This window comes from Notechis scutatus, chromosome 3 (assembly GCF_049901735.1).
Source record: "Notechis scutatus isolate UNSWTSFEM ecotype Mainland chromosome 3, rNotScu1.2, whole genome shotgun sequence".
In the NCBI taxonomy this organism is placed as follows: Eukaryota; Metazoa; Chordata; class Lepidosauria; order Squamata; family Elapidae; genus Notechis; species Notechis scutatus.
In genome coordinates this window covers 33688060-33703985 of record NC_142011.1, presented here as the reverse complement: position 1 = coordinate 33703985, position 15926 = coordinate 33688060, and the positions used below count along the sequence as shown (strand labels likewise).

The 15926-nt window shown below is 37.9% G+C and overlaps 1 protein-coding gene across 1 annotated transcript in view; it reads right to left on the bottom strand.

Moving 5' to 3' along the window:
- Positions 1–3792: 3792 nt before the first annotated feature.
- The window catches only part of SNTA1 (syntrophin alpha 1), a 58577-nt gene continuing 46443 nt past the window's right edge, over positions 3793–15926 (bottom strand). Inside the window, exons 3-8 of the mRNA XM_026683999.2 lie at positions 13113–13308; positions 11266–11473; positions 10461–10591; positions 7679–7875; positions 6950–7137; positions 3793–4954 (exon numbers count right to left, since the gene is read on the bottom strand). Coding sequence (XP_026539784.1) covers positions 4862–4954; positions 6950–7137; positions 7679–7875; positions 10461–10591; positions 11266–11473; positions 13113–13308 — 1013 coding nt within the window. The 3' untranslated portion in view covers positions 3793–4861. The remainder of the gene's footprint in view (positions 4955–6949; positions 7138–7678; positions 7876–10460; positions 10592–11265; positions 11474–13112; positions 13309–15926) is intronic.

Genomic DNA, 15926 nt, shown 5'->3' with positions numbered 1-15926 from the left:
AATGCCTCTATAGGTTTATATTATACTGGCCTTGTTTCTCAAGGCCTTGGTTGCTTAGTGTCTTCTCCCAGCTTTATCAATTTTGCTTGTCTTTTTAAGTAATTTATGACTGAGCTGACAAGGTTGTTTTCTAAGCCTCTGGGAAGGTAATTAAAGGAAGGAATGTTTTGTTTGCCTCATCACAATATATTCTCCACAACAGCCATCTTTATTGTTTCAACTTTCTCCCATCCCCATGATTGCCTCTGATTTGGTCTAATGTATTTTCTTCATTTTCTGGTTTTTTTTTATACAACTTACCTTATAAAGAGTTTTAAAGAAGCTGAAAACTTTCAAAATTTAATGTTTTGCATATTTTGGGGCAGGTATTGAGCCCCCCATTTCAGTCTGCCTACCTATCCTGACTATATTAATAGATTTCTTTTTCTTTTTTTAAAGAGAGAAGTGGGCATATGGCAAAAATTACCGCCAGGTTTGATGGAGGGGGGATTAAAATTAGTATTGATTTCTGGAAACTGCCTGGACAAACCCCTGGAGTTTTCTTGGCAATATTTTCTTAAGTATTTTGCCTTTCCCTTTTTCCTGGGTCTGAGGGAATGACTGGCCCAAGGTCAGACAGCTGGCTTTGTGCCTGAGGCAGGACTTATCCCCAGTTTCTAGTCTGGTGCCATAACTACTACTCCAAACTAGTTTGTATGGATGCCTCGGGAATTCTTACAAAAACAAAAATGGTGGGCAGCTGCCCACATTGCAAGTGTTTCCGCTTGCCAAAATACACCAAAGGTCAGGTAGAATAATGGAAGGATTTCTAGGGGAATAGGTGGGTGGTATCAGAGGTGGTATTCAACAGGTTCTGATCAGTTCTGGAGAATCGGTAGTGGACATTTTGAGTGGTTTGGAGAACCAGCAAATGCCACTTCTGACTGGCCCCGCTCCCATCTATTCTCTGCCTCCTGAGTCGCAGCTGATCGGCTGGGTCTTCTTTTGTTGTCCTGCACAGGAGAATGGAGCTGGAAAGCAGGTTAGTGGGGTGGGGAGGGAATGGGATTTTGCAGTTACCTTCTCCCAGGAGTGGGGAGGGAATGGAGATTTTGTAGTATCCTTCCCCTACCATGCCCACCAAGCCATGCCCACCAAGCCATGCCATGCCCACAAATCACCCCCCCCCCCAAGAACTAGTAATACATTTTTTTGAATCCCACCACTGGGTGGTATCCATACCTCTGATGAAATGAGCTGCAAAAAACATGTATACCATATGTATTACTTCAAAAACTTACTCTCTTGTCCTACAAAGAAACTGAGTATGCACAAGTAATGTTTTGCATGAAATTTGCATACAGTGTTTCCTACAAAAGAGAGGAATTCTCAGCCTGTATAAAATTTCTGTAGTATATACTCTCTTAACCTTTAATATTTTCCCAACACTTGACTGCAATTTGAAAAGAAGGGGGAATTAGCTCATGTGAACATAAAGTATGCTGATATGCTGAATGCAAATCCACAATGAAGTACCATTATAGTTTTGGTTAAGGGCAAAGAAAAAAGCATGAAAATAGACTTGTGTGGCTTTTCTGTTTTGCTTGTTTCTTTTCTCTCTTTTTTCTTGCGCTGACTGTACATTCATAAAAACAGGCAAGGCTGAACTGTGAACATGAAAGACTGAAGTCTGTTGTGAAACTTCAGTATAAATACAACAATTTTCAAGTCCATGTACCTACTTATTAAAAGAAAGCATGGGGGACGGGGTTCCCACATACGGAATTGATTCTGCAATCTGTATTAATCAGTCTTCCTCAACTTGTTGTCTCCAATTCTGTAGGCTTTCAGAATTCCCAGTGAGCAGGGCCTTTCAGCCAATCTAAAGAGAAGGCACTGGATTGGGGAAGGCTAATATAAATGATAAGAGTCTGTATATACACATGCAGGGGTGGGTTTCTACCGGTTCTGTCCACCTCTGTAGAACCGGTAGCTTTGAAGAGCAGCAGACATAGAACCAGTTCTATGTCTGCTGATGTTTTTGCCCACCTGCCCACCCGGGCTCTTACCTGATCTTTATTTCCTGATTTTTCAACTTCAGCTGCCGAATGAGGCACAGCTGCAGTTAAAAAAACAAGAGGGCTGTTTCGAAGGCTGCTTCTCGGCACACAGTGTGCTAATGACGATTTGTGCCGCTCACAGTGGGCAGGGAAACTCGTAAATCCTGAACCAGTAGTTAACCCTGTCGTATCCCACCCCTGTACACATGCTATCATTTATTGCTAAACAGTGAAACTTTCTCGAAAGAAAGTTTGTGATAATTGATAGGCTCGCACCATAAGTATATGTAGTTGTAGTTGACTGACAGCCAAGAATATTTCTTCTCATTACCTATGGTTGCCTTGGGGGAGAGTTTTGTTTTTGTTTTGCTAAAAGAGAGTGAAAAATCAACTTATTTAATGAATGTGCCTACCCCCTCCCACCACATTTTTGTAAACCTCAAAGTTCCAAATATGCGGCTAAAATTCAATAGCAAAATAACAAATTTCAGTAGTAAGATTTTGTTAACAAAATACCTTCGTAAAAGGTATGTGAAGCTTCTCTTGATATTGCCACCATATTGTTAAGAAGTAAAACAAAGGAAAACCCAGGAGAACTAACACAGTACAACAACCTTCTAGGCTGTAGAAAAACACAAAAAAGCTTTCCCTGTGTTGTGGCAAAAGTGCAGAGGAGAATCAATCGGGGGAACGAATTGTCACACTATGTCAAAAAATGGTTTACTCTTCTAAAATGGGCTTATCAAATTTTAAAGAGACATTCATCTCAGCAAGCTTTCCAGTCCCCTTTTGTAGGAAATCTGGGGTCAGTTGTAGAAACAGCTGGATCCTCTGGTACCAGCTAAGAGGCAGATTAAGACAATCACTATGATTTTGAAGACTCACAGTATGCCTGTTCTTAGCACCATACACCTGAAACAAAGCCTTTTTGTCCTTCACAGCTGTAGGATCTGTGTATCTTTCCCACCGTTTATGTATTTCTCTTTCTTGCTCATTTATATACATAAAGTGGACGTCTTCATAAGTCATTTCTATTATCCCATCAGCTGAAGTTATTGTTATAAGTGCAATATAATCTAATCATTGTTTGTTTAGCAGCAATCTATTTCTTGCAGTGTTATTTTGTGCTCTGGTGAATACTAATAGCATACAGACGATGATATAGTTGGGGAGTTATGTACATAAAATCACCCAATTCCACAGCACATATTCTGTGTCCATAAAATCCCAGGAGCCATTCCTGCCTCTCCCTGGCAAGACAAAATGGCGTGCTATATTTGTTTGTTCATTGCAGCAACACTATAATCCCAGGTAGGAGAAATATTTACCCCTTGACTTCTGCATTTATTGACAATAGTGAGGAAACGGCTGAGGTTGTGCAGGAACTGAAACAGAAAAGCTGAATAAATCAAGCATAGCTTCTTCTGGGATTGAAGAGGCACAACATGTGATTTCATCAGCCCCCCCCACTTTTAAAGTAGCATTGGGTAAATGATGATTGGATTGGTTGGATCTAGCTTAATCTCCATGGGAACAATTTGCCCAACCTTCTGGATCCTGGGATGCTATCTAAGAACCACTGTAATGACAATTTAAAATTTCTATGTACATTTGACATTTAAAAATTTTCTCATTGTCAGTGTTCATTTAGTTAACAGTCATGCTGCGTTTAGAATGTCTGTGTTACAGTTCCCCTAATCTTAATTGACTAATATATAAATTAAAATTTATTAGAAGAGCAAAACGTGAAAAGTTGTGTAGCCAGTTTTAATATAGTTAAAATTATTAAACAACAGGACCCTGATTAGACTGATAATAACCGTGGCAGCAGTTGGCAGCTAGAAAGCCACTCCAATTAAAATTAATTGAGATGAGAAAGCCACCGTTGCATCAAAAATTGATAAATTTCAAGCTCAATGAGAAATTCCAAACATTACTTTCAAGATAAATTGGAAAAGGTTTGCTTTAGCCATCTTCAGCAATCTAGATTTATTCTGACAAAAATGAAAACAAATTTCATGCACAATTTTAGCTTATAAAATTAATTACTTCCCCTGTCAAAAGCACCTCTATTTGACAAATAAAAACTATGGGGCTAGAATTAAGCAAAATTAAAGTTATTTCCTTTTGTTTCCTTAAAAAAAAAAAGTCTTTTGTAACTATCTCCAAATTTTAGATAAATAAAAAAGGTTGGTTTTAGACAGTTAACTTATGTCTGCTGCTTGTTTTAAAAAAAAATGGCTTTATGCTAAATCTTATGCACTTTTGCTGAATTTTCCATTCAACCCAATGAATATTCACTGAAAAGTAAATCCTTCTGGGTTCAATGGATTAATCCCAGATAAGTCAGTACAGTGTAGTAGCTTGGGTCTAAAATAGTGTTGAAATTCTGGACTAAAAGCCACAAAGACAGCAAATGAACTATATATAAATATAAAACCTTGATACAAACAGATTTGATATATATATATATATATGTATATATAAAATATCATCTTCAAGGCACTAATGTGATGGCTAAATTGGATTGGTTTGACACCTTCACCAGAATCATATCTGATGCAGGAGAAGGGATGGAGATTTCATATCCTGTCTTGGTATCAGTTGTCAAGTGTTAAGATGAAAATTCTGGACAGTTGTCCATTTGCTTTCTTCAGTTGTCCTGGAAGTTTAACAGTTGTTTTTTTTCAGCTGTGGATGCTTTGCACCATGTTGTTCTTGCTCCAGTCTGTATTTCAACCCTTTATTTTCACCATGAAGGTAGAATCTTACTGCATAGATTGCACGAAGTTTTGCTTCTCTCCAGAATTTGCTCTTCATCCCTATGCCAATAACCCAAGCCGGGTCACCTTGGCAGAGAGGAATGAGTGGATGATGAAGACAATTGTTTTGGGACAGGAATGAAGATCTAGTTGCTGTAGTGAAAGGAAATACAGATATTGATGATTAAGCTATACACAACATTTTACCTCCCTACATTTCCTAAATTAGTCTATGCCACTAGCTGTGTAATAGCTAGCAAGGAGCAAAAACAGAACATCTATCAAATTTATTGCTTCCTGAATATCTCCAGCAAAGTAACTGCACTCAGTGTTGTAGGGGTTAGTCAGTTCTAATGTATTCATTAGTATATAAGAAGCCTACAGCATTAACATATTGCAGATCAATTTTCATTATGTCTTGTAGGTAACAAGAATTATAGACCAAAACTGTAAGAGTACAGTCCTTGGCTAATTAAATTTACTCCAACCATTGTTTATGGTGAATTGATGATGATAATAATGATAATGATAATAATGATGATGATGATGCACTCCATCTATATTTTAAATATCTACATGTACTATTATATCAATGTGAAGGCACCAGTAGTTGCATCTCTATATAATCCACTTTGCTATCAAACGTTATGTTTATTCTTATATAAATAGTGGAGGGACAGAAAGAAAGGAAGTCCTAATGATTGGGGTGGGTCAGAGCAGTTGAGGAGAGCTCACCTAAAAGTGTTTGAGGGTTAGGGTTAACCCTAACTAACCAAGATGTTGAATATTATTCACTGAAACTTCTTGGTTGCTGTTTCTCCTTATCGTTATAAGAACTGAGAAAGACACTTTCTAATTCACCACATAAAATCTCTTAATTGCTCAATAACTAAATATTATGCATAGGCACAACGCACAGACCAAGATTTTCCCTTAATGGGTTTTTGTTTTTTTTAAAAAAGTATGCTTCTAAATCAATCATTGCCTTGCTTATCTGAATGTAAAATTCTGATTTGGAATTCAAAATCATGCATGGCCTTTCTGGCTTATAATAGCATTCTCTAATGTTTGCCTCCTCTAGATGTAAGAAATTCAACTCCCAAAATTCTCAACACCAGCCAACAAACTTTAGGAATTAAAGGAAGTCCTCAGATCTGAAGGCTTCCTGGGTTGGAGAACATTGACCTACACATTATTTTAACCACATCCATGTTTGGTTTCACAAAGCAACAAACCCGCAAGGGGCTTTGGCCAAACATCTGAAGACTTCAGCAAAAGGGACCATATCAGGTTCCCTCGGAAAAGTCTTTTCCCTTTGGGGGCACAGTTTAGGAAGTTACAGAAAATAGTTTTTCAGTGCAGCTTCTATTATTTTTGTTATTGCAAATGTTGCAGCTAGGAGAGCACAACAAGGGAAGGGGAAAATGTCTCTCAAATTCCTAGGCCAGGCCCTGCCTTCCTGCCTCTACCAGAGTTCCAGAGACTGAGGAGCTTCTTCCAAAGACTGCAACATCTTTGGCACATCATCCTGTATTCAGCTTGATTCCCTCCAATTTCCACAATGTTTTGTCATCGTTTATGCAAATAATTGGAATTCAAAACTTCCAGTTGTCTACCACTACAATATACATTACAGGATACTTCGCTTTAAGAATTGTTTCATGAAATAGCACAGCACTCTTGCCTCTAAAAGAAAGTAGCCGTATTATATCACTTCATCTTATAGGTCCCTTCCAGCTATTGGGACTGTGGAGGAAGATTTGAGAAAACCTAAATGGCCAAGGAGAATCATGTTGTTCCCTTGCACAGGCGTCATTAAGATGCAGGAACTCCATTATCACTTCTTGCAAACTCATTGAAATAACAAAAGAAGAAAATAAAGCTTAGTTTGTGGTTGTTAAGGTGTGGATTTGGAACAGGCAGACTAAAGTTCATCCCCATTTGAATACAGAACATACAGGATGACTTTAGTTGAGTCACTTTCTCAATGCATCCTGTCTGAAAGAGTGTTTATAGTGGAGATAAAATTACAGACAACTTCCACTTAGGCTATTTTCAGTTATCAAAGTAAAGGTTATACACACACACACACACACACACACACACACAGAGAGATATACACTAAATAAAACAAAAAAGGAAACCCACAATCTCTCCCTCTGTGCTGCCAAAATCCAAGTGAAGCATCTTGGCCCCATCATCTGAAGACATCTGTAGCTTCTCAAACGGTTGCTGCAGAAGAACAACATTGGTGAGGCCTGGCTCCAGCGTGGAAATGGTGAAACCCTTGTCAATGTGGATGGACAGGGTGCAGTCCCTCCCATTCCATGTACAGGCTAAGAGGGGAGAAAATATATAAATATACTTGTTAGGAGATGAGGCAACAATTTTAGCCAAGAAGATAAAATGTAAATGTTAATTGAATTCAAATGTAATTCAAATTATAAATCAAATTACTACGGGTATGATTACTTCACTATGTACCAAATTGTTTTCTACTTCAATACAAATATTGAAGGGGACAAAAAGAAAAAAAAAGGATTTCAATCAAAAGTACTATTACTCATTTCTTGAGCATCATAAATGCTACAAAAAGTATTGGTAGCAACTAATCTACATCTTTCATGACGGACTGAGTTTACTAACTTTGTTGCCAATACTGGCCTCTCTCGTAATATGTTGCCCTGTCATGCTTGAAATTACTGAATTAAGAAGCACAGTAAGATTCTTGCCAAAGAATGCTTAATTCTATATTGGTATTACAATGCAGAATTGGCAAGCAGAAAAGTTTTCCAAGCAGGCAGACCCACACTGTCATCCCAGTTCATTAAAGTTTCTATGGCAAACCCCAAGCATGAAGCCCATCTGCTTACTCACCAGTTGACACTTCCTGGACACACTCAGCCGCATTATGGCAACCATCCACCAGCATTCTTGTCCATGTGGCTAAATCCCGGTGCGTCTCCACACTAAACAGATGTGTTTCCACACCTTTCTTGGTTCCAGTCCGCAAAGCGAATGAGAGTTCTGAGTCATACAATAAAGAACCTTTTGATGGACCGGAGTGCACAAGCCTGGATGGATCAAGGGTGAAATAAAAGAAAGTTTTAGATGTAAAGATCATTAATTGCAACTGGATATGGCTCTTTATCAAGTACAAAGACAGCTTATTGTTAGGTAAAAGTGTGTAGCAGTCACCAGAAAAAATTAAGCCATTTTTGTTTGAGTTTTCTTGTGATTGACTAATCATGTGTGGTAATAGCCACTAGAGGCCACACTTGTACCATTGTTGTAGCTCCATCGGGTCCCTATCTTGCACTATACTTCTGAACAAGAGAAATAATAATAATAATAATATTAATAGTATTAATTAGACCTCCTTTTCCTTTTCTGGCTCTCTTTTTCATTCATGCAGAAATACGGAGTTAATTAATAACTGGACTCAGATATGAAGTCCTTTGAAGTTACAGATCCAATCATACTCTAGCAACAGAAGACTGACTCTTGGAAGTTATTAAAATGACTCTGGGCAATTCCTTTTTAAAAAAAATCAACAAAGGAAAAGACTTGATTACATTTAGAAATGAAATTAACATCCCAGGAAGGGGCATGCATACGAACTAGTCCCTTAAGTGCCTGGTGAAATTGTTTCCAGCAAGAGAAAAAGCAGGTGTGAACAAAAGGCGCGGGCCTCTGAATCCAAGACAAAAAAAAGGACACTATGCAAATCCAAGGAGCAAAGGACTAATCACAACAATAAAAAATATTCTTTCTCAACTGCAAGGGCAACATAAACATTTCTGAATGCCAATTATTGAGGAGATTTAAGGGAATTCTCAGCCCTCTTCAAATAAATATTTTATCAAAATCTCAAGATAATGAAATCTCACATATGTACAGGGTGATTTGAATAGGTAGCTTTCCTTACACATTGGAGCTTGGGAAGACATGTCATTTACTTAGCTTCCTATTTAGGATGACCTAAATTATGTTCCTCTTCTATTTCATTCAGTCTCTTGGCGCAAGGTGGCAGTAAAACCTTAGAAAACCCTCAGGGCAGCAGGACAAACATTCTTCCAATGGAGATCTATGCACTATTTTTGAGCATTTGAGAAACCAGATTCCTCTACATCAGTGGTCGGGGAACAGGGGTAAATTACCCCAAATGGGGTAAAACTGAAAATCCTGGGGGTAATGAGGACGGTCGCGCTGGCGCGACTGTTCTCATTACCCCCAGGCATTTATTTCCGACATTCTGTTTGTATAGTTTACATACACAAGGACCTTCCTTTCAAATCAAGGGGGTAACGTCGGCGTTTATAAATTTTTTGGGAGGTAAAAGGTAAAAAAGTTCCCTGACCCCTGCTCTACATAATTTTTCCCCTCTAAAATTCTCTAAGACTATTTAAGAGATTTAAGAATGCCTGTATGATCAAAAATGCATTAGCTTCCTTTTTCCCAATCAAAATAATCTAAAACAAACAAATAAATAAAGCCAAGTGTAGCAGTGAAGCTGATAAGTGCCAAAGGAGGTGTTTGTAGAAGCAGTTTTGCCCATCAATATCATGTTGTTCATCCTGGTCTGTTTTGCACTGGGTGTGTTCTCCCTTTATTGGAAGATCCCAGTCCTATAGAATGAATGTCTTGCAAGCAAAGGATGGAAGTAACTTTTGCACTGACTGCCAATGCAGAAACTGAGGATTACATTCATATGGAGCTGCCTCCAAAAGCTTCAAGTTACAGTAGATAGAGACAAAGATAGATGTTAGAAATAGATAGATGATAGATAGATAGATGAATGGATGGGTGGGTGGGTGGGTGAGTGGGTGATAAGTAGGTAGGTAGGTAGATAGATAGAGACAGACAGACAGACAGACAGACAGAATGCATTTACATCAGAGGTGGTATTCAGCAGGTTCTGACCAGTTCTGGAGAACCGGTAGCAGAAAGAGAGCAGTAGATAAGATCAGCAGAAGATGTAGCTCTGAATCTTAAGAAGGGTTATGCCTTTTAGGGCTAAGCAAGTAAACAGTTCAGTTCAGAGGTGGAATTCAGCAGGTTCTGACCAGTTCTAGAAAACTGGTTTTAGAAATTTTGAGTAGTTCGGAGAACCGGCAAACACCACCTCTGACTGGAGATTTTATAGTATCCTTCCCCTGCCACGTCCACCAAGCCACACCCACAGAACCGGTAGTAAAAAAAATTGAATCCCACTACCGATTTACATGAAGTTGAAATAGACCAATCTTTTATGATTTTCTGACCCCAAGTGTAGTTCAACAAATAAAACATTTTGCTACACAACCTCCCTCTTTCACTTTGTTCCACCTCTAGGACAGCTGCAATATAAGGATCAGCCAGGCTGAACGGAAGACATTGCTTCATTAAAGAGGGAACAGTCCCTGAAGCTAAGATGCTGTAACCCAGGAGTGTCAAACTTGCATTGTCATGGCAGCATCACATGATGAATCTGGACTTTTCCCCCCCTTCGCTAAACCAGGCATGGGCATGGCCAGAGCATGAGGCATCTGGCCTGCAGGCCGCGAGTTTGACAGCCCTGCTGCAACCCATTATTCAAAAATGTACCTTTTCCAAAATGCCTTCCCTGGAAGAAAAGAGAACAACATCCCTAAGCCAAACTGCTGTCATTTGTAGTTACCTGGTGGCTATAAGAGGGAATCTTTGAGTTGGCTTGTTCAGAGCATCTCTGTTTTGGGGAAGGTTGCCATAGAAAAGAAGCTCCTTCTCTGTGAGAATGGCAAGGATATTTTTTGTCCCATCGCCTGGGAGCTGCAAATAAGAACGTAAAAGGTGCAGCTGTCAGAATGGCAGCCAAGTTCATATATGCCACTGAAAAATGCCCACTAAGAACGGAAGTGATGTTCTTGCTGGCATCTTGTAAAAAGTATATTTTGAATAAAGCACATCACTAGGTATATTGGAGTGACAAGTACTAGACCAACATAATCAAAGGAATTCATGGAGTTTGTATACAATTATCCTCTTTCTATTACTCTTCTATCGATATGATTAAATTTTTTTGTTACGATATCTTTCTAGATTCACAGAAAGCTTCTGCGTCAGTCCAGCCGGTCTAAGAAACATCTGTACAAAATGACAAATGCTTTCCTGGGTTTCATTCAAAGGCCTTTCTCAGCTGTACCATAAATGCTATGAACTGAACATGGGACTCAGAGGCATGCAGAATCTGCCTCTGATAATGAGATACACTCCAGCAAGAGCAACCTTAAAAATATCTATATGTTCCTACTTTCAAATGAGCAGAAACTATGCTGTTTGAAACTGGGGTTAGAGAGGATCTGTAAGATATAAAAAAAGGGGATTTGCATGCTAATTCTATGTTGCACACCCCTGACCTTAACATGACTTTGTCTCCCCTGATCAATGAATACTACAATCTCACTTAGAATCAGTGCAAATCAAACCAGGAACCCCAATCTTACCTGTTCTGTAAGCCAGCCAATATGCTTGATGTCTCTATTTCCTACGATGCCAAGTCCTGATTGTAAGGCCTTCAGCTCCTCTTTGACTCTTGGCAACAGAATGCTAACATTGCTATGAATAGCATTGAACCAAGACTGGGCAGATGCTTCCTCTTTTGCTCGAAGGAATAAGGAGATTCGTCCATCTGCTGAGCACACTTCTAAGTACCTGCAAGATTAATTTTCCTTAAGACTGAAATGTGGGGAGCCAAAAATGCAAGCTGTTGTCATAAAATGCCCAGCACTTTTTCTGAATTTCCACATCACTATTTTGACAGCTGGTTGGCTTCTGGCTTTAAGTCAAGGTACAGTCACTTTTAAAGCATGTCTTGGTTTAGGATCTGGGTATCCACAGGACTGCCCACTCCTAGCAGATTCTCTTCATATTCTACTGTTTGGGGAATGCATTCTCACTGATCATGGTTATTTTTAGTTACTATCCCACATCTCAGTTATTATCTCACTTTTTGGGGAACAGTATTCTCCAGATAGCCAGGTGGCCCCATCTTGGTGTGTGGTTCAGAAAGGTGATTAAATGTGATTATTCCGGCAGATCTTGGTTGTCAGAAGGTTGTGATTTCATTCTCTCTAGCAATGGAATTTCTTGGTTTGAGACATTAATATTCCTGGTACCTTTTTGTTTTATTGTATATTTGCAAATGTTTGGATGGACACTGTTCACAATTTTTTTGTGACCAATGGTATAAAGGCACAGTTAAATAAGTAAATAAAATAGATCTATGTAGAGAGTAAGTAAAATGACCTTGTTGAGAATGTGCAAGAACTGGGGGGGAACCCAAGACATTTTAAACTCCTGATAAGCAAGATAATATTAAGAAGTGACAATGGCAGGTGCCTTCTTGAATCATTGGGATATAAGAAAGAGAGCAACAACACATTCAGACTTGCAAGATTCTGTTATTATGGCCAATCTTAATTCTGGTCTTCCTATAGAGATGATTTCCTGGTCTGGTGTACATAGTGGGGTTGACTATCTATGACCCCTCTGACAATCCCACTATTATTTTAGGACCTATATTTAACCCAGTTGTGTTTGCATTGTAGAGAATATCATTATACATCTCATTTTCCTATCTAAATGAAAAATAATGACACCCCATTTTGACTGCTCAAAGCACTTTAATATTAGCTTTTTAACTTCTTTAAATGATGCCATTATTATCATCCCCGTATTGCTGAGGATGAAAGAAGGATGACAGTGACTTTTGAATTATGATTTTCCAAAATCACATTGTTTACCTTTTTACCAGAGATTTTTAGTGGTGGTTGCCTGATGCCTTACTATTAGGATAATACAGTGACTGTAGTTTACCCCCAAGCACACTTTTTGTAAATATATAATCCATCTAGTGTATTCAGAGTTGTATGAATATGCAAATCCACATACCCTTTTATGCATGCATTCTATTATTTATGTATGCTTTATCACTAATTTATAGGGTACTGAGAAATGTCAGTTGTAATCAAGATATTGTGCTATATGAGATTCAATATGCAAAGAGACATCCAAGCTTTCAGAAGGCTAGTTATGAGCTTTGTTCCATATGACTGGCCTCATATTAGCTGCTTGCAACAGTGTAATTCTAATGCTCATTTCAAATCCTTCTTTGCCTTGTTTTGACTTCTGATGGAATTGATACTATATGATGTCACACTCAGACCCTATCATTTCTGAACATTGATTATGCAAGCTAGAATTCATGAGAGTTTGAGTCCACCATTATCCTTGTAATACATTTTGCATACCTTTCTTTACGCATAATGGCAATGAGTGATCATTGGATTACCTGTTTTCTGGATCATTTGGAAGACACTTCCTTGATATGTAGCACATTTTTAATGGGATATTCTTCCCTTCCTTGAGGTCTTGCAGGGAAAGAGTTGAAGAAGCTTGCTTCTGAAAGCCTGGTGAAGAATCCCAACTTACAGTTGCACCAGTTGAGGAATTCTTAAAATAAGGAGAGATTTCCTTCATGTATTTGACTGGAATAGAGGGAAACAACATAGAACTTTTAATATGCAATTCATTAAGTCTAAGTCCTACTTGAAGATCAGTGAGCCATAAACAGATAACTGCTCTATAACATTTAATACCTACATAGCAGACTAAGCATAAACACAGGAAGCTTATCTGGTCATAATCCTGCCTTCTTTAATGAGATGATTTGCATTTTATATATTATTGATATGCTTTGTTATAAATCAATATAAAATTATTCAAAGACCCTCTATTTGCAAGATTATTATTTTTTATTTCTCATAACACCTTACTGATTACCCCATCTAATGCTCTTTATATAAATTAAAACAGTCATTAACAAAAACTGAGTTCACAGGTATTGGAAAAAAACAAATAATATGATCACTATAGTCAAGACAAGCATAAGAGAAAGATTCGTCACAACCTTTTCTTTGGATTATTCAGTTCCTATAGAGCATGAGCCTTTAAATAACCAACATCTCTATCCTATCTAACCAACTATCAAACTATAGTTACTTGTGTTTTTGTGATAACCACCACCAATGGCCACAGTTAGAGAATACATTTGAAACTGCATGTAAATATGTTCTACATATTCTACATGTTCTACATATTTACAGTATATACAGTATATAGAATATAGTATTAGTGTAGTGGTAAAAACATCAGGCTAGAAAACAGGAGTCTATGAGTTCTATCTTGCCTTAGGCGTGAAGACAGCTGTGTGATTTTGAGCCAGTCACTTTTCTCAACCCTAGGAAGAAGGCAAGGGCAAACCACTTCCAAAAAAAAAAACCTTACCAAGAAAACTGCTGGAACAGCCCAATAAATAAGTCAACAAGAGTCAAGACTGGCATACAAAAAAAAAAAAAAAAAAAAAAAGGGAAACAGACATCTGTCTGTCTGTTTTAATCTTATAGAATAAAATAAAAATAATAAGAAAAATAAATAGTACAAAATAAATTTAAAAGTTTATTTCTACCCTAAGCATGTGTAGGTATGAAGAGCAATTTAAAGCAAAAGGACAAACTTTTGTGCTGTAAATATGATTCCAAAATGTAACATGCAAGGTCTTCCCTCTAATAAGGCTACACCCTAATTGGTCCAAAATGGTAAAAAAAAAAAAGAATTTAATTTCAGATTTTTAAAATGATACTTTATCAGAATAACAGGGACTCAGACTTCCATCCTTCCGAGGTTGGTAAAATGAGGATCCAGATTGTTGGGAGCAATATGTTGACTCTGAAAACTGCTTAGAGAGGGCTGTAAAGCCCTATGAAGTGGTATATACTGTAAGTCTAAGTACTGTTGCTATTGCTATAATTCAAACCTCAAAATAGTCAAGGAATACTTGGGAGACATCATTTTTGGAGATTTGTACAGAAAACCTACCTTTTAACTAATAGAAATTATAAAAAAAATCTTGATGGCTACTCAAAGCTCAGGCAAAAGGACAGATTTTTCTGGTTGCCAACTGTTTAATGTCAAAAAGCCAGAAGCCTCTGATGACCTCTGCTGATGGGAAATCTCATGAAGGAACAATCAGCCTTTTAGAATCTGCTACCCAAGAGTAGTGGTGGTAGTAAAGTAGTAGTTGTAATTTAGTATACGCCACCTGACTCCCAGTGATTCTGGGACATTGAAAGAATAAGCTTTCAAGAATATTATTAGATCATCCAAATAACAAACTGGCAATCCGTGGAGAGCTTTAAGAAATTCAGTCTTGCTTCTCCTGTTGCGACACAGTTCTTGGCATCCACATACTGGACTAATTGAAGTTTTTGAATTCTTTCTGAAGATAGATCCAACTATAATGCACAAAGAAGTAAAGAATCCAAAGTGGGTGTGGGATGACGGCTGCTTGAACTGACACAGTAGGTGTAGATGCCATTCTTCCCAGGTTTAACTCAAGCATTAACAAATAAGCCTGCTCTTAGCAGCAAACTTTTTTTTTTTTTTGCAGCCCTGTGGTGGCCTGATGACTGCAAAGTAACTTTTCCAGTAGCAGCATGCACAATGAATCAATCATGCCATGACTATCACATGCCAAAAAACACTCAGCACAGATCTACTCAACCCACATTCTCAAAATGCCAATATCGTTATGCAAATGCACCAGATGGTAACTAACCCAAAGCCTTTCTCTTTCGCTTCAGGCCAGTTCCAATATTGATACAAAAAAGATAAAACAAATTTGTGTCCCATGTTGTTGCTTCTACTGGAAATGTTTCATTAAATGTATTCAACCCAGTTTTTTCCCTTTTCCAGTTTGTGACATCCTCTTCAGAATAATCAGCCTTCTTATTAGATAGTCTTCTGATGTGTTCTAAAAAAGGATTTTCTTTTCTTTAAACTGCCAGGGATTATGAACTAGGAATACACATTTCCTATGTCTATATATGCCATACACTACAATCTGCAAGACTTCAATACACTCTTTTGTATTTGCATGTTCACTAAGTGGCTATGTGACATGTTTTGAAGATGTTATTTTTGTGAAGGATGGAAACAGAAAATTGTTTCAATGAAAACTATTTCAAGTAGGATTAGGGTTTCATGCATGAGGTTGGATCTTGAAGCTAAGTTCTGATCCTCAACATACTGTTTTGTGATTGTTGCA